Below are 26,117 nucleotides of genomic sequence, written 5' to 3'. Positions count from 1 at the left end.
CGCCGTACTTACCTCTTTTTCCCATTTGATTATATATTTCTGGCCTACAATGTTTATATATATATATATATATGCATACAGATAGGTCTTTATTGTAATAGTGACTTTACTGCGGGATTAATTCACGTTGTATCCGACTTACGTACAAACTCCATCGCGAAACAAAGATGCCCTGTAGGAGCCTCCATTCGACGAGCGCGTGTTTCTTTTTCTCTCTCGCTCCCCTCCAGCTCTGTTCCTTTCCACAGCGAGCGCATGAAGCCTTTCTGCCTCAGTTGAGTCCGACTCCCCTCCGCGCGTCACGCGGACATTCTCATGCGTAGAACCCGGACTGAAAAGCAACTGAAATAAACTACCTTTACTTGACCTTTTCTCGATATTGATGCGTTTCAATTCTGAAAAGAGAACGGGAAAGGGAGTTGATTTTTCATTTTTTTGCTTGTAAATAACTGCAAAGATACAGCTCAGCGAGCGCAGCGCAGCATGTTCATCTCTGGAGGCTTTTGGTGGAAACGGGTGACTACGTTGCTTCCCCTTAGTCTGCTGCAGATGGTGTGGGAGACGGTGAGTCCCCGACTCGAGCTCTATCAAGTTGAAAATATGTTTGTCTTACCAATGTTAATGCGTGATCGTTCTCTGAGTCATAGCAATAGCTTTTCCCTTTTTCTTAAGGATCCTAATGGTTATAGAACTATCAGTATCTGACAGTGTAAGCCAAGTGATAATTGAGTTAAAGGCAAATGTACTTGTGGCTATACTACAAAACAAATGTACAGAAAAATTGTTCTCCTGAATAAAGCCATCCCAGGGAGCAGCGGGGACATGGGATCCAGATATTGTGTTAGTACATTGATTCATGGAAATTGAAGTGATAATTGAGGTGATGATCTGAACACTTAAGAATTTAATAGCAGACTGGGTTTTCTTAATAATGTTCTACAACAAGTATATACAGTACTTTGTTGTGAAGTACTGTACTGAAGAAACACCACTCTCACCACTTTCGGCAAGGGAACAAAATACATTTCTAACCCAGAACTATTTATCCTTGAAAGAAAATTATGTGCAGGGTGAAACACTGACCAAGTGGACTACATTGGAACACGTTTTTGGAGTTTGTTTTGGATTGAACCCCGCTCCTCAGAGGCAGACGCTCTAACCAGTCGCCAACCGTGCCGCCATGGATTAATTCACCTTTGCTAATTCTGCATCTCTCTTCGTGACACTTTTGCAAGAAGAATGCTAAGAAATGTCGCTTATTCGCTACCATGGAGGCGATGATCAGTGACTTACAATGCGTTGACATCGGACACAAAGAGAACTTTCGCCTCCGCGGCTTGGCAACCGGGGGCTGAAATAAAATAGCGTGCACCAAGCAGCTGTTCAATGTGGACGCGCCGGTAATGTCAGATGCAGTTTTTTGTCCCCCCTCCCAATATCCGGAACAATACGTGTTTCGGCCATAACAAATCAACATTCAGTGATTTCCATAGCAAATATGGATGTTCTTAACATTTGGCAGCTCTGCATACACAAACCTGATGACTTATGTTTGAAAAGGAGTAGGATTAAGTATGAATTTAGCTGTTTAGCCCTTTTGTCTCTGTTACATTATTAATATACTGTACCAACACTATTTAGGAATATTCATATCTATCTATACATAAGATAATATATGCTATATACCACATTCCAATTTACAATACACTTTCTTGTCACAGAGCCATATTTAAATACCGATACGGAGTTAGGCATAATATTCGTATCGAAGGAAGACAAATATGTGTTAATGGTGTTATGATCCTGCGATTGACTGGCGATCAGTTCAGGGTGTACCCCGCCTCTCGCCCGAAGATAGCCTGGATAGGCTCCATCACGCGACCCTTTGTTAGGATAGAGCGGTACAGAACATTGATGGATGGATGGATGGTTATGATCCTTGTGACACAAATGAATCATAAATTAAAGTGAATGTCAGTAATGAGCTGGCTTTAGTATGTAAGCCATAGTCACTGATGGTGGAGTGATTCATTTGCCTTCTGTGCAGACGGTGTGCTTTGTGCAGAGTGTAGTCTGCCTTTAGCCCGAGGTCAGCTGGGATAGGCTTGAGCTCACCCCACTACCCCAAACTCTGCCGTAGAGTAAATGGTTGTTTGTTTATACAGTATGTGCTTTGCGATTGGCTGGCAAACAGTTCAGGGTGTAAGCCACCTCTTGCCCGAAGTCAGCTGAGTTAGGCCCCAGCACACCCGCAGACTTGGTTAATTTTCATTTTGAGCCGAAAACAATTATTATTTCGTTACAGTACACAGTTTATAGTATAGAGCACATTTCACTGAACACATTCACCTGTATATACAGTAGAGCATGAAGCAGGGTAAGCTGCCATTTTCTCTGAATAGTTTTCTCATGTTTTTTGTTAGTGTGGGGTAGGTGTCACCAAGATGGTGCCCACGGGCACCTGGTACCCCCAAGGGACCTGGTCTAAAAATAGCTCAGCAGTGAGGTACATCCAATAATTTCTTTGTGTTGCTCTTTTTAATATCAGATTTGCATTGGTGTAAGATATATAATGGGAATAGTTACACAAAAAATAGTATCGTTCAAAGGTCAATATTGTACCACATGACTAAATCATAGAGTTCGTAGCGACAAGCTAGCGGGCGCAACAACGATGAGGAGATGATCCCCAAATAATTTGAAAAATAAATGTGTAACTGGTAGCGCTTCACATTTTTCAGTACTCATGAAGTATTGTAGCTATCAGTTTCCAAAAGGTTGCTGACCCCTGGTTTAGGGAGTTAGGTTTGGTGAATATATTTTGGCTTTTTTTTGTTTTGTTTCACATGGTGTTTAGAAAGCAAGTTCTGCGAAAGATAGTTTAATTTTGTTTCTTGCCTTGGCTTCACCCTTCATGTCCCTTGTTTGAATTGTTACATTACTTACTTTACCTGAGTGTGAGTGGTAATAAAACATGTTTAATCACATATCAGTGTTGTCATTTTATGTTGCGTTTGCCTGACCCTCACCCGGGGCATAATAGTCTGACAGATTACCCTGTCAGAAGAAGCTTGAACTCACACCTCCTCCAGCAGATATTTGACCATGTCCCAGCAGAGGACGGGGGCATTGAGTCCAAGTGGGTCATATTCCGTGCCTTGGTTGTTGGTCGGTGGTAGTGGTTATTAATTACGATTGGAGTCCGCGAAGGCTGCCCTTTGTCACTAATTTTGTTCATAACCTCCATAGAAAGAATGTCTACCCACAGCTAAGGCATTGAGGAGCTTCGGTGTGGTGATGTCAGCATTGCCGCTGCTTTTTGCAGGTGATGTGGCTTCATCAAGCTGCAATCTTAAACTCTTGCTGAAGCGCACTTCAAACCTCCAGTCGCTCCACCTCCTCTCGATACGCAGACTCGTCACCGTCTTTGATGAGCCCGATGACTGTGTGTCATCTGCATAGCTATGATAGTCAACATCAAGGTCCTGAAGAACTCGACCCAAGGGTAGCAAATACAGACTGAACAGGAGGGGTCCAAGAACTGACCCTTGAGGGACTCCATAGGTCATTACCATTCAATGAGATACTTCCAGTTGTTACGAAATAACTCCTTTCCTCCAGTAGGATCTGAGCCATTTAAGGACCTTTCCATTTAGTCCTACCCATGTTTCCAACCTGTTCAGTATACTGTATTATGATCTACCGTATCAAAAACCGCACTGAGATCCAACAAGACCACAATTGACACCTTTCCCGAGTCAATATTCAACTTAATATCATTTAGCACTTTGATAAAAGCTGATTCTGTACTGTGATGAATTCTGAAACCTGATTTGTCAAAAAGTACATTGAAGTTCAAATAGCTGAGTTGATTAAAAATAACTTTGACAATCTTGGCTATGAAAGGAAGATTTGAGATGGGTCTATAGCTTGCTACCAAGGAAGCATCCAGTGTTCTGTTTTTTCGAAGATGCTTAATGGCAGCTACTACAGCTTTAGGAAACAGGCCTGACAAAAGTGAGCAATTGATTATTTGCTGCAAATCAACTTGCACCGACTCTGAAACCAATGGTTTTGAAAAAATGAGATGGAATTGAGTCGAAACAGCTCATTGATGGTTTCAGGTGCTGAACCGTTTGCTCGACAGTTTTTTGGGCAACTATCAAATTCTGACATGGCAATAAGAGTTTTTCCTGGGTGGCTTAAGATGTTGCATCATGTTATCATATTGCTGATTTGTGCTGATATTTAACCTGATGGATTGTATTTTTTTCTCAAAAATAGCCAAATTCATTGCATTTATCTGCTGTTAGGCGTTCTGGAGTTATCTGATTCGGGGGGTTTGTGAGCTTGTCAACCACAGCAAATAGAGGTTCATTGTTGAGGTTCTTACTGATGATTTCAGAAAGGTGTTGCTGTCTGGCCCTGACCAACTCTTGGTTAAAATTACACAGACTTTGTCGATAGAGGTCATAGTCAATTTTGAGTTTTGTTTTTCTCCACTTACTATCTGCTTTCCTACACTTTGATTTCGAGGACTTTACCATCATTGTGCTCCTCCACGGTGTTCTAGGTCACCTCAAGATTTTCTTAATTTTAATAGGTGCGACAGCATTCATGACATTTGAGATTTTCCTGGTGAAGTTATTCAAAAGTTCATCAACTGTCTCAGCATTCACAGTTTGTGACAGAGCTAAGGTCTCCATAAACTTAGTGGTGGTACTCTCATTAATGTACATTTTCTTAATAGACAGAGGTTGTCTGAACATATGGGAGAATCTGTAATTCAAAGAACACACAAAAATGGTCATCAATAGCCATATCCTAAATGTCAACTGATAGAATTTCAACATCCTTAGAGATGACCAGGTCTAAGATGTGACCTTCAGTGTGGGTTGGACTGTTTATATGTTGAGAGAGGTCAAATATCTCTAATATAGCAGTTCTTTTGAAAGGTTTTCCATGTTATTGTCAACATAAATGTGAAAGACTCCCATTTTGACAAAAATAGTTGTAGTCAGTACAAATAACTGACAGCATTTTTGAAAAATCCTCCATAAATTTTCCATTGTATCTTGGAGGATGATAAATTATTAAAACAATAACCTTTGGATCACCTTTTACTATAAAACAGAGATATTCAAAATAGCTAAAATCACCCAGTATAATTTCGTTACACTGAAAAAATGACTTAAAATAGCAGTAATACCACTGCCTTTTTTTCCTATTTGGCACGTGTTCATGCAATTAAAATTTGCTGGTGTTGCCTCATTTAAAATGGTGTTACAGCTACTTTCTGAGAACCATGTTCCAATTAGTCACAAAAAGTCTAGATCATAGGTTGTAATGATGTCATTAATCAACATTGATTGATTACCCAGTGACCTGATATTGACTAGAGATAGTCTCGCAGAGATAACTGGAGACAATGGTTTGATAGGTTCACATTTCATCCTCACCAAGCTTCTAGTTCTACTCTCTTTGTGCAATATTTCTTTGACAAACTTTCTGTCCATTGTAATTACAGGGATGAAAAATGCCTGATCTAGCATAGGGGTCTGACTTATTCTGGAGAAAAATGTTGTTTGTATCTGATTTGCAGTCATGACCCTCCACATACCAGTCAGATTTGGAGATCAGAATCAGAATCATCTTTATTTGCCAAGTATGTACAACAAAAACACACAAGGAAATTGTCTCCGGTAGTTGGAGCCGCTCTTGTACGACAACAGACAGTCAATTGACAGAGAACACTTTTGAGACATAAAGACATTGACAAAAAAAAATAAAAAATACAGTCACTGAACAGTAAAGGGTTGCTAGTTGTCAGGTAATGCCGGTATATATATATATATATATATATATATTTATTTATTTTTTGACAATTGTGCAAAAGATGCAGAGTCTTCTAGCACGTATGCAGTGGGACAATGTTGATTGTGCAAATGTTCCAGATACTTCTCAATCAGTGTGCAAATGGAGCAGATGCTACTCTGGCATGAGTGGCCAGTATTGGTCAACAACAGATATGTAAATAGTGGAGCGTGGCGAGACAACTACAGTGAGTGCACGAGTAATATATAATTGGCCCCACAGAAATGTGACAACGAACTCAAGTCAAAAAATTGCCAGCATGTTGTAATGGAATTGTAGGATAAGATTCTTCATGGGTGGAGAAGGGGCCGTTTGCATCTTAGTGGACGTTGGTTTCAGGCGAGGGGGGATGAGAGAAAGATATTGGCATGGTGTGCGTTGGATTTCAACATTGACAAAGGCTTTCATCCTGTCTGTCACATTTAATAGAGCAGTTAGGCTATATGAGTATTGCATTGGGCTTTGCTTCAATGGGGCGGGAAGGGGTGTGGGATATTCCAAATGCTGCCTCATCTCATTCCTCATTTGTTCCTCCGATTGTTTGGGTGATGCTGGTGACTCTGTGCCTCCTGTCATCTTATTTCTTGTTCCTCTGATTGTTTAGGTACAACTGGAGACTCCTCCGCCTTTTGTCCTTCAGCCACGTCAACAAGGCCAATGTTTTCCTTTGGTGTCATTGAATGATGTAAACAGTAAAAAATTTTGGCAGCCAATAACTTAACCCCTTGTTTATAGAGACAGAAACCGTCTGCCTTGTAAAGATGTCTGCACTCCCAAAAAATTCAGAAATTTTCAATGAATCTCACGAATAGCCCAGTACACACTTCTTTGAGCCACTTGTGTAATTGACTGAGCCTGCTGAAACATTAATCTCCAGATCCTACGATTGGGAGAGGTCCACTTATGAAAACCTAAGCATCCAAACATTGCACTTTTGTTAGGAGGTCAATGAAATCTGCTCTTGTGAAAGTGCTATATTATATCAAGTTGAATACTGACTCGGGAATGACTCAAGTAGACACTATTATAATGGTCTTCTGAGTGGACTCCACCAAAATACAATTAAACAGCTGCAGCTCATTCAGAATGCTGCAGCTCTGGTTCTGACCAGAACAAAGACGTCAGAGCATGTTACTACAATTCTAAAGTATTTACACTGGCTCTCAGTTTGCTTTAGAATAGATTTTAAAGATCTGCTATTGGTCTATAAATCACAAAATGGTTTAGGTCCTGAATACATGAAAAAAATGCTCATGGAATATAAACCCAGTAGGGCTCTGAGAGCCACAGACTCAGGTCAAATAGTGGAGTCCAAAACAAACATGGTGAAGCAGCATTTAGCTATTATGCTGCACACAAATGGAATAAGTTGCCAACAGAAGTGTGAATGTTTTTAAGTCCAGGTTAAAAACTCTTCTTTTTTCTCATGCTTTTTCGAGCTTTTCCACTTTTAATTGAGATTTCTTACACCGTACACTGCTTTAATTGTAGTTTTACTTTTCTCTTTGTCTTAAATGTTTATAAGCTGTTTTTTTATTTGTTTTTTATATCCTTTTAATAATGTAAAGCACATTGAGTTACCTTGTGTATGAAATGCGCTGTATAAATACATTTGCTTTCCTTTGCTGTTGCTTTATTTTTGCATTTCAACTGTGTTGAAAATTACACCTTATGTGTCGGGGGAGCGCTGCTCTGTACATACACTCGTGGGAATACATACTCACAGGCATACGACAGGAAATCTGCATCAGTATTTTTTTTCAGTGTTGTGTTGAAGTTGGCCAGCTCGGACACCCAGCGATGTCTGGTGGCATTCACTGTATACAGTTACAGAGGAAGTGTAAAACACATAGTCTCTAAACCCGTCTGTAACGGCCCATTTGAGTGCTAAAAACTCAAGCTTCCCTGAACATAATCAAAAGGTTTTTTTCGCCTGGTGTCTGTGTTCGTGAGCCGTACCTGTTAACTCTGAGATTGCCTTCCAGTTTCTGATACAAGACTTCTCTCAGTCCCTGTTTTGAAGCATCTACATGAAGAACGAAGGGATCTTTAAATCTCGGGTAAGCCATAACAGGTGGGTTAGTCAGTACATCAACTAAATAGTTCAGAGCTTTCTCGTGAGTCTTGTTCCACACTATTTTCTGATGTGGGGGAGCTGTCCCATCCCTCCTGACTTAAAAGTAGGCCTCAACTCTGGATCTGTATTTACATCTGCTGATAATAAGTCATACAAGTTTTTTAAACATCCTGCACATAGCTTATATCGTACCCCAAGAAACCCAGAACTTTGTGCAACTCTAATATTTGTGGTTGGCTTTATCATTAGCACTTGCACAGCTGCTACTTCCTTACTGTCAATACGATACCCTTCAGCCGAGATAACTTTGCCAACATAGTAGATTTCATTTTTCATAAAGTCACATTTGTCTGTTCTTAGTTTAATTCTCCAAAGTTGCTTTTGTTTTAGAACAGACCTTACATCCTCTACATGCTGTGTGAATGTAATACTATAGACTAAAAAATAGTCTAAGTATGGAATACATATTTGGTCCCTGAGACCTTCCAGACTTTGTTCCATACTGGGCTGGAAAGCAGAGGGTGCATTTGTGAGATCAAATGGAATCCTGTTCCATTCATACAGTGAATTTTCTTGAGTCCTCACTGACACTTCTTTAATGATATCCTTTAAATTGGTCCAGCACGCTGAACCAAGCATTTCCTCCAAGACCACGGAGTATCTCCTGTATGCGGGGTATGGGGTGCCTGTCTGGAATCGTCTTTTTTGTTCAGCCCTCTGTAGTCAAAACAAAGTCTTAGGCTCGCATCTCTCTTCCTCACGCAATCCACTGTAGCGGTATATGGAGAAATGGATTTGTGGATGAAGCTTTTATTTAATTTGGGCTTTAACCTCCTCAAAGAATGGGCGAGGTAGAGCATTGTATACCTTTGCTAATGGGATGTCATCAGTTCACTTAATGTCCATTTTTTATTTTTTATGTACCCTATATCGACTTTGTTTCTTCCAAACGCTTCTGATTACTCTCTGAGCATTTGTTTGGCCACTGCTTGTTGTTCACTGGTCCAGTGGTCCACATTGACAGGTGGATAAAGTGGTTTGTTATGGGGACCATCTTGAGACAGTTCTGTAGTGGAGCATGGTGGAGAGTAGGAAGTTTCACCAACGAGAGAGTTTATCTGGTACTCCTCCTCAGACTGCACCGGGCAACAATTTGTCACTGCATGTTTCCTATCATAGTTTTACTTGGCATTGTGATGTCATGCTGTTTCATATTTTTCACATACAGTGGGGCAAAAAAGTATTTAGTCAGCCACCAATTGTGCAAGTTCTCCCACTTAAAAAAATGAGAGAGGTCTGTAATTTTCATCGTAGGTATACCTCACCTATGAGAGATAAAATGAAGGGGAAAAAAATCCAGAAAATCACATTGTCTGATTTTTCAAGAATTTATAAGTAAATTATGGTGGGAAATAATTATTTGGTCAATTACAAAAGTTCATCTCAATACTTTGTTATACACCCTTGGTTGGCAATGACAGAGGTCTTGTGATCATTTTGACCCCACGGGGTGAGATTTTACGTGGAGCCCCAGATCGAGGGAGATTATCAGTGGTCTTCCATTTTCTAATAATTACTTGCTTCACACCAAGCTGCTTACCTATTGGGGATTCAGTCGACAATTTGTTTTCTGGTGTCCTTTAACAGCTCTTTGGTCTTGGCCATAGTGGAGTTTGGAGTGTGACTGTTTGAGGTTGTGGACAGGTCTTTTATACTGATGAGTTCAAACAGGTTCCATTAATACAGGTAACGAGTGGAGGACAGAGGAGCCTCTTAAAGGAGTTACATCTTGCATGTTTGTAGGTGACCAAATACCGTAATTTCTCATGTATAATGCACACCCATGTATAATACGCACCCCCAAAGTTGACCTCAAAATTCTAAAAAACCCTTCTACCTATGTATGCTGCATTTTTATAATGCACGATTTTGCTTCTACCCATATGATCAAAACATGAAGTATTTTCTGTATTTGGTTCGTGTTAAATAAATTGTACAAAGTTATCATTTATTTGCTGGCTTGCATTGGTATTGTGGACGATTTTGATGGTTGCTTGCTGACCGTGGGGGAGAGGAAGATATCTCGCCGTCAAGAAAATGACTCAGCAGGAATCAACAGAGAAAGGGCGCCTTGACCAAGGACACAGAGCCAGGTGTTATCCTCATATCTTTACCTTGAAATCTTTAATTAACCTACCATGCATGTTTTGGGGATGTGGGAGGAAACCGGAGTACCCAGAGAAAACCCACGCAGGCACGGTGAGAACATGCAAACTCCACACAGGCAGGGCCGGGATTTGAACCCTGGTCCTCAGAACTGTGAGGCAGGTGTGCTAACCAGTCTCCACCGTGCCGCCTCAACAGTCGTATTAAAAAATATATATATATTTTACATATTCTTCCAGGGTATGTGAATTTATGAGCACAACTATACAAATAGGCAGTCATACGTACCCCTGCCATATTGGAATGAAAGTGTAGGCTACACCTTTTTTATAACCCCTAGGTGGTGGTGGCATATTAGAATGAAAGTGTATCCCTTTCTCAGAACCTCTAGGTGACGGTGGCATTTTGGAATGAACGTCTACAGCTTTTTCATAACCACTAGATGGCGGCATATATTTATAAAATGTGAAAGTTTTTTCCATTTGTCCCTATACATATGTATAAAGCGCACTATTGACTTTTGACATTTTTGTGGGGGAAAATGCGCATTATACACGAGAAATTATCGTAATTATTTTCCACCATAATTTGCTAATAAATTCTTTAAAAAAAATTTAAACAAAAACAAAGAAAAGCAACTAAATCTGTGATGGACTGACCCATTCCAAAAAATAATTAATATCATGGAAAAGTTCATTTATTTCCATAATTTCATTCAAAAAGTTAAACTATCAGAGATTATAGATTCAGGGCCCACAATTTAAACAATTTCAAATATTTGTTTATTTTTACATAATTTGGGCTTCTAGCTCATAAATCCCACGAAATCAGGAGTTCAAAAAGTAAGAATGTAGTGATGAAATCACCATTTACTTCTCAGTTGTTTTTTTTGTTTGTTTTTTTTGGGGGGGAAAGAAAGAAATTAGGGTCCCATTAAATCAATCAAAATATGGTACTTTCAAAACGATATGTTAATCTTCAGTACTTGGTTGGGAATCCCTTTGCTTTAATCACTGCCTCGATGCGTCATGCCATTGAGGAAATCAGCCTGTGTCATTGCCTGGGAGTTATGGAAGGTCAGATTTCCTTGATGCTTGCTGTCAGTTCTTCTTTGTTTTTGGGACTGGTGCCCCTCATTTTCCTCTTGATAATACCCCATAGATTCTCAGTGGGATTTAGATCCGACAAGTTGGCTGGCGAGTCAAGCACTGTGATGGCATGGGCATCAAACCAGGTTTTGGTGCTTCTGGCGGTATCAGAATCAGAATCAGAAGTGCAGTCCCATGTTGACTGCATCATGCACAGACCTGTTCGCTCGGTAGGCAAACTGTAAGAGGTCAGGCAGGGGACCTGTGACGCTCTTGAGGTGGTCCAGCACGAGACGTTCAAAGGACTTCATGACCACAAATTTCAAGGCGACAGGCCTGTAGTCATTTAGACCCGAGATTGTAGGTTTCTTGGGGACTGGAATGATGGTGGAGCATTTGAAACAGGATGGTACTTTGCACAGTTCCAGAGATCTATTTAAGATCTGTGTGAAGACTGGAGCGAGCTGGTCCGCGCAGGCTTTGAGGCAGGATGGGGACACATGGTCTGGGCCTGCCGCTTTGTTAATCTTTTGTTGTTTGAATGTGCATCTCACATCCTGTTCGTGGATGGTTAACGCAGAAGTCAGAGGTGTGACTGTGGTCGGTGGTGCGGCTGGGTGGGTGTGGGGTGTGAAAGTGTCCTTTTCAAATCTGCAGTAGAAGGTATTCAAGTCGTTGGCTAGTGTGCTATTGTTCTCAGCTTGGGGGGATCGTCGCTTGCAATTTGTCAGCGATTGGAATGCATACAAGACTGATTTAGAGGCGTTAGCGCTAAACTGTTTTTCCAACTTTGCTGCATAGTTCCTCGTTGCAATGTTAATTTCTTTAGTCAGCTTGTTTCTAGCTCGATTATACAGGGCCCTGGTCCCTCTTTGATATGCGTCCTCCTTAGCTTGGCGAAGCTGCTTAAGTTTGGCAGTGAACCACGGCTTGTTGTTGTTGAAAGTGCGAAATGACTTTGTTGGTACACAAACCTCATCACAGAAACTGACATAGGATGTGACAGTGTCCGCGAAGCTGCTTAAGTTTGGCAGTGAACCACGGCTTGTTGTTGTTGAAAGTGCGAAATGACTTTGTTGGTACACAAACCTCATCACAGAAACTGACATAGGATGTGACAGTGTCAGTATATTCATCCAGGCTGCCAGCTGAATTTTCAAAGACAAACCAGTCTGTGCAGTCTAAACAGCTTTGAAGTTCCATCTTTGCTTCATTGGTCCACTTTTTCACTGTTTTCACTGTCGGCTTCGCGCATTTAAGTTCTTGCCTGTATGTCGGTATTAATTAAATTAAGCAGTGATCAGACGAGCCCAGTGCTGCAAGATGTTTGGCACGGTATGTGTTGTTTAGTGTAGTATAGCAGTGGTCCAAAATTTTATTTTCCCTGGTGGGACAGTCTATGTGCTGCTTGTATTTAGGAGGTTCGTGGTTGAGTTTAGCTTTGATAAAGTCCCCAAGAATAATGAGGCGTGAGTCCGGGTGGTTTTTTTTCAATTTCGTTGACTTGTTCGGCGAGCATTAGCAGTACGGCGTTCGTGTTAGCTTGAGGCGGAATGTATACACCAGCGAGAATGAATGATGCAAACTCACGCGGCGAGTAGAATGGCTTACAGTTCCAAAACAGCGACTACAAATGCGAGCTGCAGTGTGTGCTGAGCTCCGTTACATCCGTACACCAGTTTTTGTTGATATAGAAGCATGTGCCGCCGCCTTTTGTTCTCCCCGATGATTCCATGTCGCGGTCTGCCCTGTGAAGATGGAAGCCAGGAAGCATGACGGCGCCATCGGGTACAGCGTCACAAAGCCAAGTCTCCGTAAAGCACATGGTGGCGGAACGTCCGAAGTCTTTACTGGTCTTTATCAGAAGATGAAGCTCGTCCATTTTGTTGGGTAGGGAGCGTAGATTCGCGAGGTGGATGGACGGAAACGCCAGTCTGTATTCGCTCTTGCGGAGTTTCCCCTGGATGCCGGCTCACTTCCCTCTGTGGCGGCGCCGCCTCCGCCTCCATGCGGCAAAAACCGCAGTCGCTGCTCCGGTGAGTAACTCAGGGAAAAAACATTTTGCGAAAGTTGGTGAAAGAAAGTCCGGAGTAGCCTCCTTGATGGGCAATTCTCCCCTTGTGTAAGTGAGTCATGTAATGTCTCCAAAGACGAACGAAAAACACAGAAACAAAAACAATACTAGAGAGCGCGTAACCGAGGCGACCACACGGGTAGGCGCCATCTTAGCAGAGTTCATGCAACAAGGCTTAGTTAGGATGCACTAACTATGGGCAGGGACCAGGTCCTGCTGGAAGATGAAATCTGCATCTCCATACAGATCCTCAGTAGAAGGAATCATGAAGTCCTCTAAAACATTCTGGTAGACTGTTGCGGTGACCTTGGATTTAAGAAAGGAGAGTTTACCAACACCTGCACTGGACATTGCACCCCAAATCATGACTTACTGTGGATATTTCACACTGGACCTCAAGCTTGGGTTCTGTTCTTCACCAGTCTTCCTCCAAACCCTTGGACCATGATTCCCAAATGAAAGGCACACTTTCCTTTCCTTGGAAAAGAGGACCTTGGACCACTGGCCAACAGTCCAGTCCTTCTAATCCTTGACCCAGTTGAGACACTTCCTATGTTGGCTCAGGCTCAGGAGAGGCTTGACCCAAGAAACCCGACAGTTTTAGAATGAATGTGGTGGTTTTTGAACCTGTGACTCCCGTCTCATTCCACTCTTTCTGGATCTCTGCTATATTCTTGAATCTTTGCATTGATATATGCTTTGACACAGAACTGAATCTATAATCTACGAAAGTTTAACTTTTTGAATGGAATTATGGAAATAAATAAACTTTTCCATGATTTAAGATGAAAGATTACATAGCTTTCAGTTTTGTTTTCCTCACTCTCTATTATGTGTTATTCTGTCTTTCTCTAGCTTAGGCATTATTAGATGACATTATACACAAACCCATTTCTGTGAAAAATGTACTCTGAAATGCGTAAACATTTACTCTCCACTGGCATGAATAATAGGTAGCTAGGAGGTAGGAGAAAAACAAAGGAGAAATAAATGTGGCTGCATTACTGACAAAGTGAATGCTGTTATGGCAGCACAGCTTTAATGTGAAACATGTCTTTCATATCTCCTTTTCAGGTTCATGGAAAAACAACAAAACTGATTATGCAGATGTGTAGAAGCATAAAAATATCCATAGATACAAATGATATGGCTCCTGTGTAGCTGTGTGTGTGAGTGTGGCTGTGGGTGTTCATAAGTGTGTGTTGTAACCTCAGTTTTTAAATGGCAACAGTTCATCTGAAAGCAACTCAAATGAAATCACTGCCTTAAAGAGGTCATTAATGAAAGGCACCAACTCCTTTCTGTCGACCTTTCTAAAGGAGGGATCATTAACATGAGAAGTAATTGCCAGACCACAGTCTTTTTTGCTCATGTTTCTCTTCATACTCCTATTTCTTTTCATTTAGTTAGCATGATTGCCAACAGTGATCGTCGCTCATCTATCGGTGCTCATTCAGTGTTTTTTATTTGAATTTTTGTGCTCTGTCTAGAGATTCTCCACATTCAAAAACATACTTCTTAAAAAAATCCAACACAGTATTTATATGTTTCACAATAATACCTTTGAACTGACATCTGACAACAACAAAGCTGGAAAGTATAAAGCATTTCAAAGTAGATCTTTACTTCTTGCCTGAAGGAATTATAATGAACTCTATGCTAATATTGCCAATTAAATTTAAATTAAATTAATCACACCTATTTATTGTATATATATATATATGTATATATATATGTATATATATATATATGTATATATATGTATATATATATATATATATATATATATATATGTATATATGTATGTATATATATATATGTATATATGTGTATATATATATATATATATATATATATATATATATATGTATATTCGCCCGGAGTTCCTCAAGGCTTTGGCTGTTGTAGGGCTGTCCTGGTTGACACGCCTCTGCAACATCGCGTGGACATCGGGGAGAGTGCCTCTGGATTGGCAAACTGGGGTGGTGGTCCCCCTTTTTAAGAAAGGGGACCGGAGGGTGTCTTCCAACTACAGGGGGATCACACTCCTGTATGTGTATATATGTATGTATGTATATATATATATACATACATTCTGAAAACTTGCATTGTAGGTTGATTGAAGACACAAAGTTTTCTGTAGGTGAGTGTGAATGGTTGTTTGTCTCTTTGTGCCCTGCAATTGGCTGGCGACCAGTTCAGGGTGTACCCTGCCTCCTGCCCAAAGTCAGCTGAGTTCGGCGCCAGCACACCCGTGACCGTAGTGAGGATAACCAATACAGAAAATTGATGGATGGATGGATGTGGAATGTCACCTCTCTGGCAGGGAAGGAGCCCGAGCTGGTGTGTGAGGTCGAGAAGTTCCGACTAGATATAGTCGGACTCGCCTCCACGCACAGCTTGCGCTCTGGAACCAGTCCTCTCAAGAGGGGTTGGACTCTCTTCCACTCTGGAGTTGCCTACGGTGAGAGGGGCCAAGCAGGTGTGGGTATACTTATTGCTCCCTGGCTCTGCGCGCCTGTACGTTGGGGTTCACCCCGGTGGACGAGAGGGTAGCCTCCCTCCGCCTTCGGGTGGGGGGACAGGTCCTGACTGTTGTTTGTGCCTATGCACCAAACAGCAGTTCAGAGTACCCACCCTTTTTGGAGTCCTTGGAGGGGGTGCTGGAGAGCGCTCCCGCTGGGGACTCCATCGTTCTGCTGGGGGACTTCAATGCTCACGTGAGCAATGACAATGAGACCTGGAAGGGCGTGATTAGGAGGAACGGCCCCCCGATCAGAACCCGAGCGGTGTTCTGTTATTGGACTTCTGTGCTCATCACGGATTGTCCCTAACCAGCACCATGTCTTGGACACTCGGGTGAAGAGAGGGGCGGAGCTGTCAACTGATCACCACCTGGTGGTGAGTTGGCTCCGATGGTAGGGGAAGATCCTGGTCCGACGTGGCCCAAACGTATTGTGAGGGTCTGCTGGGAACGTCTGGCAGAATCCCCTGTCAGAAGGAGTTTCAACTCCCACCTCCGACAGAACTTTGCTCATGTTCCGGGGGAGGCGGGGGACATCGAGTCCGAGTGGACCATGCTCCGCGCCTCCATTGCTGAGGCGGCCAACCGGAGCTGTGGCCGTAAGGTGGTCGGTGCCTGCCGTGGCGGCAATCCCCGAACCCGTTGGTGGACACCAACGCTGAGGGATGCCGTAAAGCTGAAGAAGGAGTCCTATCGAGTCCCACATTTGGCATGTGGGACTCCTGAGGCAGCTGATGGGTACCGGCTGGCCAAGCGGAATGCAGCTTTGGTGGTCGCTGAAGCAAAAACTCGGGCATAGGAGGAGTTCGGTGAGGCCATGGAGAAAGACTTCCGGACGGCTTCGAGGAAATTCTGGTCCACCCGTCTCGGGAGGGGGAAGCAGTTCACCATCAACACTGTGTATAGTGGGGATGGGGCGCTGCTGACCTCGACTCGGGACGTTGTGAGCCGGTGGGGAGAATACTTCGAAGATCACCGACACTCCTTCCCATGAGGGAGCAGAGTGTGCGTTCTCTGAGGCGGGCTCTCCTATCTCTGGGGTTGAGGTCACCGAGGTGGTTAAAAAGCTCCTCGGTGGCAAGGCCCCGGGGGTGGATGAGATTCGCCCGGAGTTCCTCAAGGCTTTGGCTGTTGTAGGGCTGTCCTGGTTGACACGCCTCTGCAACATCGCGTGGACATCGGGGACAGGGCCTCTGGATTGGCAAACTGGGGTGGTGGTCCCCCTTTTTAAGAAAGGGGACCGGAGGGTGTCTTCCAACTACAGGGGAATCACACTGCTCAGCCTCCCTGGTAAGGTCTATTCAGGGGTGCTGGAGAGGAGGGTCCGTCGGGAAGTTAAATCTCAGATTCAGGAGGAGCAGTGTGGTTTTTGTCCTGGCGGTGGAACAGTGGACCAGCTCTACACCTTTGGCAGGGTCCTCGAGGGTGCATGGGAGTTCGCCTTTCATGGAATGCAGTATATTGTAGTGAAGTACATTTGCTGCAAATTTGTCACCGTAGTCTGAAATCGGTGTAGGTATTATTAGCTATCGCTGTAGTAGCTAGCTTGTCGTAACGAGCGATTTTAAAATACATCCAACAATTCAAAACATGGCTAATATTTATGTGGACTATCGAAAGATAGAATATATGTTAAAACAACTGTCATTTCTATGAAAATCAATAACGCTTAATTGCTTACATTGTGTTATGCTCTGTCTCCTCTCTTCCATCTTCCCAGCGATTGCAGAGTATCATGGGAAATTTCTGATACCTCTTGTTTCAACTGAGGTCCCAGTTTGTCTTTGTCTCAAGGGATGTGCACCCCTCTCTCTTAACCTTTCCACGTAACCTTATGAGAATTGGGATACCACTTCGCCAAACGCGAACACACAAAACCAAGGACTAATGAAGAAGAAGAAGAAGAAGAATCACCTTTTATTGTCATGAACATGTATGCATGCACACGAAATTTGTTCTTGTTGTTTGACATCACAGCCGTTAGTCTGGGGGATGTTGGCGGATGGTCCAGCCCGTGTCTTGAACCTAGGTCCCCCACAGTGACATTGAAAACAATGTCTGTGGGGTACAGTTAGGATTGGTCTGTAGTCCACTGGATTTATCTGTGTACCTGTCGGTCACTCTGCCTCTTCTGGAGGACAGTGTATGCTATTGCCATTCCATCCTTTTGGCAAAGTCTACCACCATTTCTCCCTCTAGATTCTAGTCCTGGATACCGAATATGCCCGTCACCTCTGTCACCCCATAGGGCTGTATTCTGTTTTCCATCCATCCATTTTCTGAGCCGCTTCTCCTCACTAGGGTCGTGGGCGTGCTGGAGCCTATCCCAGCTATCATCGGGCAGGAGGCGGGGTACACCCTGAACTGGTTGCCAGCCAATCGCAGGGCACACATAAACAAACAACCATTCACACTCACATTCACACCTACGGCAATTTAGAGTCCCCAATTCATGCATGTTTTTGGGATGTGGGAGGAAACCGGAGTGTTCAGAGAAAACCCACGCAGGCACGGGGAGAACATGCAAACTCCACACAGGCGGGGCCGGGGATTGAACCCCGGTCCTTAGAACTGTGAGGCTGACGCTCTAACCAGTCGACCACCGTGCCGCGTATTCTGTTTTTGACTAACATATATTACAATATTGGCAGCACGGTGGACGACTGGCTAGCACATCGGCCTCACAGTTCTGAGGACCGGGTTTCAAATCCCGGGCCCCGCCTGTGTGGAGTTTGCATGTTCTCCCCGTGCCTGTGTGGGTTTTCTCCAGGCACTCCGGTTAACATGCATGGTAGGTTGATTGAAGACTTTAAATTTCCCTTAGGTGTGAATGTGATTGTGAATGGTTGTTTGTTTATATGTGCCCTCCGATTGGCTGGCGACTAGTTCAGGGTGTACCCCGCCTCTCGCCCGAAGATTTCTGGGATTGGCTCCAGCACGCCGGCGACCCTAGTGAGGATAAGCGGAACGGAAGATGAATGAATGAATGAATGACTGTCACAATATTGTTGTAGTACTGTAGTCTTCTTTCTTCTTATTATTATTATTATTATTTTTTTTCACTCTGTCATGATCATCATCACTGTAAATGTTTTCATGTCTAACTAAATTGTGATTTCAATTGCTTGCTCTCTAGACGGAGGCCATTCACCCAGATTGTGCCCTCGTGGTTCAACACATGAAGGCTCAGGAAGAATGCAGCCAGATCATCAAACAGCAAGAAAACAAGCTCTCCACTGGGACAGGTATGTAAGTAGTGTGACTCAAATTGTTGACACTGAGTATAGGGACTTGTATCTCTCCCACAGAAGTATACGGTGCATCAGACACTTCAAGGTTTATTAGGTTTGTTGATTAGTTCCAGTAAGACCGAGCTGAGCGTATGTAATATTGTATGTATATACCAAAGATGGGGGGACTCGAACCAAATGACTTGACTCGAGTCGACTCGAGTTACCAGTTTTATGACTTGGGACTGGGTTGCCAAATACTTCAGAAAGACTTGACATGACTTTAACTTGGTAGCCAAGCGACTTGACTTGACTTTGAGTTAACTACATGACTTGACAGTATCATCTCATTTAGTTGGAAATCTTCATTTTAATTGAGACAGTTTGCCTTTTTTTTTTTAAAGTAAAGGGGTCATTCGCGCCAACCTAGCAACACAGTCTGTGTTGTTGCGCACTTGTCCGTGTGAAGTAGCCACCTGAATGAACAACGATGGAAGGAGCTCCAAAGATAATTCAATTTGGATTCAAGGATTATGTTGTCGATGAAGTCTGCAAAAAGAGGAGAGCAACCTTCAAAGTTTCTAACTCGCGCATTAAATACACAACAAGAGGGACATGAAACATAATCTGTCACTACAAAACTCAGACAGATAAACTAATTTAACAGTTTACAGTAGCTAGCTGGTTAAGCATTAAGTTTCATAGACTGGTTTGGGACGATTAAAAATGAAAACGATCTTTGCATTACGATCATAAAAATGTGGCCAAAAATGTGTTCCAATATTAGTAAGTACAGTTGAAATTGTGAGTAGCTAGGTGTGAATATAATTTTCATACTACTGAATGTGTACGTATGTTGAAGTTTCACCATTAAAATGTCATCTGTTTGTCGGCTCAGTGATAAAGCTGTCTATACTATGTTTTTAAAATTGAGACCACAGCATATGAAACATAACCTTTAATCTAATGACAATTGTCAATTGTCCCGAGGTAGTGCTTCTAAATAAATTAACAAACCTGACTGAGTGATTTAATTAAAGTAAAAGACACAGGAAGAATGAAGATTATTCCCTTAATTATGAATCTCTTTCATGCTCCATTAGCCAATTAGGTACACATCTAATTATATTTGACCAACAGAAAACAGTCTTGGCTTTTGCTTAATTGTGTTCTTTTCAGAACCGTAGAAGTTACGAGGCTGTCATCACAAAGAACACAGCATAGTTTGTTCAGAAATAAAGTTCAGTTAAATTGAGTTTAAAATCCAACTTTTAAGACAATTCAGTGCAATAAATTCAGTCAGTCATAATTTTAGTTGTTGTTCATTTAACTTTTATAATGTGTGAATACTTTTTTTAGTGTTATGATTTGTAAAAGAACATTTTATTACCACTCCAATATATGTTGCAACTGGAGCAAGACCGTATGACTTGACTTGCGTCTTGCTTAAACCACGGAATGACTTGACTCGACTTGCTTGAAATTTAGTGGCGACTCGACTTAACTTGCTTGATTTTAATTATGTTTTTATTTTTTTCCATCCATCCATCCATTTTCCTCCGCTTAACCGAGGTCGGGTCGCGGGGGCAGCAGCCTCAGCAGGGAAGCGCAGACTTCCCTCTCCCCAGCCACTTCCTCCACCTCTTCTGAGGGAATCCCGAGGCGTTCCCAGGCCACCCGAGAGAAATAGTCTCTCCAGCGTGTCCTGGGTCGTCCCTGGGGTCTCCTCCCGCTGGAACGTGCCTGGAACACCTCACCAGGGAGGCATCCAGGAGGTATCCTAATCAGATGCCCGAGCCACCTCATCTGGCTCCTCTCAATGCGGAGGAGCAGCGACTCTACTCTGAGCCCCTCCCGGATGACCGAGCTTCTCACCCTCTAAGGGAGAGCCCAGACACCCTGCGGAAGAAACCCATTTCGGCCGCTTGTATCCGGGATCTTGTTCTTTCGGTCACGACCCACAGCTCGTGACCATAGGTGAGGGTAGGAACATAGATCGACCGGTAAATCGAGAGCTTCGCCTTTCAGCTTAGCTCCTTCTTCACCACAACGGACCGATACAAAGCCCGCATCACTGCAGACACTGCAGCGATCCGGCTGTCCATCTCCCGTTCCATTCTTCCCTCACTCGTGAATAAGACTCCAAGCTATTTGAACTTGGGGCAGGATCTCATCAACCAACCCGGAAAGGGCACTCCACCCTTTTCCAACTGAGGACCATGGTCTCAAATTTGGAGGTGCTGATTCTCATCCCAGCCGCGTCACACAGTTGGAGATCACGGCTTGATGAAGCCAACAGAACCACATCATCTGCAAAAAGCAGCGATGCAATACTGAGGCCACCAAACCGGACCCCCTCTACGCCTCGGCTGCACCGAGAAATTCTGTCCATAAAAGTTATGAACAGAATTGGTGACAAAGGGCAGCTTTGGCGGAGTCCCACAGGCCAAAAAGGCCCTTATGAGAATTGGGATACCACTTGGCTAAACGCGAACACACAAAACCAATGACTAAGGGATAAAACAATGTCTAAGGGGTACAGTTAGGATTGGCCTTTAGCCCACCCGTGTGGATTTATCTGTTTACCTGTCAGTCACTCTGCCTCTGCCGCAAGTCCGATGACACGACCACAAAGTCGATCATCAAAGTGCGACCTCGGGTGTCCTGGTGCCAAGTGCAAATGTGGAGACACTTATGCTTGAACATGGTGTTCGTTATGGAGCACAGAAGTCCAATAACAGAACACCGCTCGGGTTCTGATTGGGGCGCGACGTTCCTCCCAATCCCGCCACTCCAGGTGTCACTGTCATTGCCCACGTGAGCATTGAAGTCCCCCAGGAGAACATTGGAGTCCCCAGTGGGAGCACTCTCCAGCACCCCCTCCAAGGACTCCCAAAAGGGTGTGTACTCAGAACTGCATAGGCACAAACAACAGTCAGGACCCGTCCCCCCACCCGAAAGCGGAGGGAGGCTACTCTCTCGTCCACCGGTGTGAACCCCAATATACAGGCGCCGAGCCGGGGGACAATAGTATTTATAGTATATAGTATAGTTTTGTATAAAAAATAAAAGTTGATGGCAGTCATACAGAGGTGGGACCAAATCATTGCTTTGCAAGTCACAAGTAAGTCTCAAGTCTTTTGTCTCAAGTCCCGAGTCAAGTCCCAAGTCGAGACAAGCAAGTCCAGAGTCAAGTTGCAAGAACTTCACTTTGAGGTTTTTAGTCCTTTCGAGCCATTTTAACAACAAAGTAATAAAATATTTTAATATAAATTATTTATATACACTGAACAACAATATAAATGCAACACTTTTGTTTTTGCCCCCGTTTTCGTGAGCTGGACTCCAAGTTCTAAAACTTTTTCTACATACTCAAAAGGCCATTTCCCTCAAATATTGTTCACAAATCGGTCTAAATCTGTGTTAGTGAGCATTTCTCCTTTGTTGAGATAATCCATCCCACTTCACAAGTGTGGCATATCAAGATGCTGATTAGACAGCATGATTATTGGCTGGCCACAATAAAAGGCCCCTCTGAAATGAAAATGAATGAAGATTTTAGATAAGTGCTTAGTAAAAATAACAGTAGCACTGAAATTCTCTTTGCGATGTTGGTTTCTTTTGTCAGCTGGTGTCTGGCCTAATTATACAGGGATGTCCCCTCTCCGATAAGCGTCTTCTTTAGCCGGGCGAAGTTGGCGAAGTTTGGCAGTGAACCACGGCTTGTTGTTATTGAACGTGCGAAACGTCTTTGTTGGTACACACGTCTTCACAGAAGCTGATGTAGGATGTAATAGTGTCCTTTCATTAATCCAAGCTGCCAGTTGAAGTTTCATAGATACTCCAATCTGTGTAGTCTGAACAGTCTTGAAGTTCCATCTTAGCTTTCTTGGTCCACCTCTTCACTGTTTTTACCACAGGCTTCGCACATTTAAGTTTGTATATATTGGTATTAAGTGAATTAAACAGTGATCAGACAAGGCCAAAGCTGCAAGGGGGAATAGCACCGTACGAGTCCTTCAGCGTGTTATAGCAGTGGTCTAGAATGTTGTTTTCCCTGGTGGGACAGTCAATGTGCTGCTTGTATTTAGGGAGTTCGTGGTAGAGTTTTGCATCCTATACATCCTGAACCTTCATTTGCACACCACCCGTGGCTCCTTGCAGGACACTTGCACCATTATACAGTATGCTTGAGAAATGAGCTTGCTTTCAATTGAATCAGCTGTGGCACTTCGGAGAGGGATGGACTTAAAAAACCTCTCTTGGACATTACGGGCTTTGTCATTGTAGTGGATCACAATCACCAGCTGACACTGAGTGGAAATGTCCATTGTTTCATCAATCTGAATGTTAACAAAATCTGCACTCCCGATTTCTTCAATGATGCACTCCCTCAAAACTGACAGCAAGGAGTTCATTCTGTACAGTCTTCGATGTTCCCTTAAACATAGTGGCAGTCCGCAGGTGCAGAACTGTATCCAGTGATGCCACAAAATCCACCAGTCCTCTAAAAACAACAGGATTTTCCAAGCCTTCACCTTCATCTTGGCCATGCAGTCCAAGTTCAAATGCACGACAGAACGTAACACAAGCTATTATTTTCGATAGAATGTGTCTGTTTTTGTCAACCTCCTTATTGTGGTTACTAAAGCAACTACTGTTGCTAAACCAGCTCCCAGAAAATACGTTGTGTATCCTCTCCCTCGGTCTTTTGACTTCTGCTTGATTTTAAAGTTCGGCTGGTCAGGTCCGCGTTCTTTAACGTCAAGCTTGTGCTGGTACCTTCTTCTCTCAAAAGGTGCTGCTTTAAGACACTTCACATACTTCAAACTGCACGTAGCTCTACTCGGCTCCACAATGGTGAAAACACAGAGAGTGCCGTGCGGAGGGGCTGGAGATCGGAAATTATTTTGACTGACACGAATGGCGAATAGCGAGTGGAATTCCTTTTTAAACCTGTCACACCAGCCTTGGGTGACGATGCCATGCTGATGGGATGTGTGGTGGCGGTGGCGAGTCGGGGTGGCTTTCATGAACTGGCAGTTGTTGGGCTGAAAGAACCAATCCAGCTTCAATTGTTTCCCTCTTCGATTATGTTCGTTAATGATCAATACCCTTAATGTTTGAAGATGTCAATAATCAATAATGGCATGGTGGATGACTGGTTAGTACAGTCATCCATTCACGATAATTTAAAAAAAATAATTCAACCCTTTTTTGGTGTCCTTTTGGGTTTAACAAGTATATATTAAAATCACCACAAAGTATTAGCACTTTACTATTTTAGTAGCTAAACATGGCATCTATTTTTTTATTAAAAATGTCAAGGCTTGATCGTGGTTTTCTATAAATGCATCTCGTGATTATGTTAGTCTTATGTTTAATATATATTTCAATGGTTAAACTTTCCATTACATTATCTATGGTGTATGTCATATTTTCGATCTGGCTGCATTCCACTGCTCTATCCACATACTGCAAATATAGCAACACCACCCACTCTTTTATGCTCCCTGTGCTTTGTAAATAGTTTATAGCCATCCAGTCTCATATCACTTGTTTTCTTTTTATCAAGCCAAGTTTCCGATATCCATCCATCCATTTTCTGAGCCGCTTCTCCTCAGAAGGGTCGCAGGCGTGCTGGAGCCTATCACAGCTATCATCAGGCAGGAGGCGGGGTACACCCTGAACTGGTTGTCAGCCAATCGCAGGGTACATACAAACAACCATTCGCACTCACACCTACGGGCAATTTAGAGTTGTCAATCAACCTACCCTGCATGTTTTTGGGATGTGGGAGGAAACCGGAATGACCGGAGAAAACCCACGCAGGCACGGGGAGACCATGCAAACTCCACACAGGCGGGGCCGGGGATTGAAACCCGCTCCTCAGAACTGTGAAGCAGACGCTCTAACCAGTTGTCCACCGAGCCGCCAATGACTTTTCCATTTTTACATTTGTTTTGAACTGCTCATCCACACAGTACTGACAGGTATTGTTGTAGAAATGATTATAACCATTCCATTCTCAACACCGCTTATCCAGTTCAGGGTCGTGGGGTGCTGGAGCCTATCCCAGCTGTCTTCGGGTAAAAGGTGGACCATAGACTGTCCACAAGAAAAGGCCACTCCAAAATGTGCCGTTTTATTGTATTGGCGGCGATCCGGATTGGTGAGAAAATCAGTCAGTATCTGGTGTGACCGCCATTTGCCTCACACATTGCAACATCTCCTTCACAGAGAGTCGACAACGCCGCCTCGACATAAAAATGACAACCATTTTTTCCCATTAAGTGGGTGAAAAAAATCCCTATATAAAAAAAAAATCCTATAAACTTGATGTTCTGGGCACGTCCCAGCGGGAGAAGGCCCCGTGGACAACCCAGAACATACTGGAGAAACTGCATCTGTCATGGGTGTGTGTTCCGGTTTTTGTCTTCCCCCTGTTTCATACACACCTACTCCTGAGAGCATCTTCACCACCTGTGCCTCGTTCACCCTGATTACACGTTGCATTTAACCTCATGTCTCATTCTTTCTCGTCGCCAGTTCGGTGTACCTTGTCATCGCGTTCCAGCATTCCTTGTTTCCACGTCACCGACTCACAGTAAGACTAGACCCTGTTCCGATTATCGACCTCGCCTTTTTGCCTCACGTTTTTGGATACTGTTGCCTTTTTTGGATTGCCTGCTTGTGTACCAACCTCTGCCCGTATATTAAATCTCTCTTTTTGAAACTGTCCATTTGTTTTGGAGTCGTGCATTTTTAGGTCCTATCCTCTGTTCCATTCATGACAGAACGAGACACGAGGTTAAATGCAAGGGGTAATTTGGATAAACGAGGCATAGGTGGTGAAGATGCTCTCAGGAGCAGGTGTGTATGAAACAGGGGGAAGACAAAAACCGGAACACACACCCATGACACAAACAAAACAAACAAATAGGGATATATACATCCATCCATCCATCCATCCATTTTCTGTACCGCTTATCCTCACTAGGGTGGCGGGCGTGCTGGAGCCAATCCCATCTATCTTTGGGCGAGAGGCCGGGTACACCCTGAACTGGTCGCCAGCCAATTGCAC

The 26,117-nt window shown here is 43.3% G+C and overlaps 1 protein-coding gene across 2 annotated transcripts in view; it reads left to right on the top strand.

The window, feature by feature from the left end:
• The first annotated feature begins 291 nt into the window (after positions 1–291).
• Positions 292–26,117, top strand: part of LOC133473631 (pituitary adenylate cyclase-activating polypeptide type I receptor-like) — a 65,408-nt gene continuing 39,582 nt past the window's right edge. Inside the window, exons 1-2 of one of the 2 annotated variants that reach the window (XM_061765235.1) lie at positions 292–564; positions 18,940–19,048. In XM_061765235.1, coding sequence (XP_061621219.1) covers positions 484–564; positions 18,940–19,048 — 190 coding nt within the window. In that variant the 5' untranslated portion in view covers positions 292–483. Of the gene's footprint in view, positions 565–12,969; positions 13,242–18,939; positions 19,049–26,117 lie in introns of those variants that run through there. The other variant, XM_061765234.1, reaches the window with a different exon arrangement.

The sequence above is a fragment of the Phyllopteryx taeniolatus genome, unplaced genomic scaffold, assembly GCF_024500385.1.
Source record: "Phyllopteryx taeniolatus isolate TA_2022b unplaced genomic scaffold, UOR_Ptae_1.2 contig_31, whole genome shotgun sequence".
NCBI lineage: Eukaryota > Metazoa > Chordata > Actinopteri > Syngnathiformes > Syngnathidae > Phyllopteryx > Phyllopteryx taeniolatus.
Note: the sequence above shows the minus strand (reverse complement) of the source record. Positions and strands in the feature narration are given on the sequence as shown.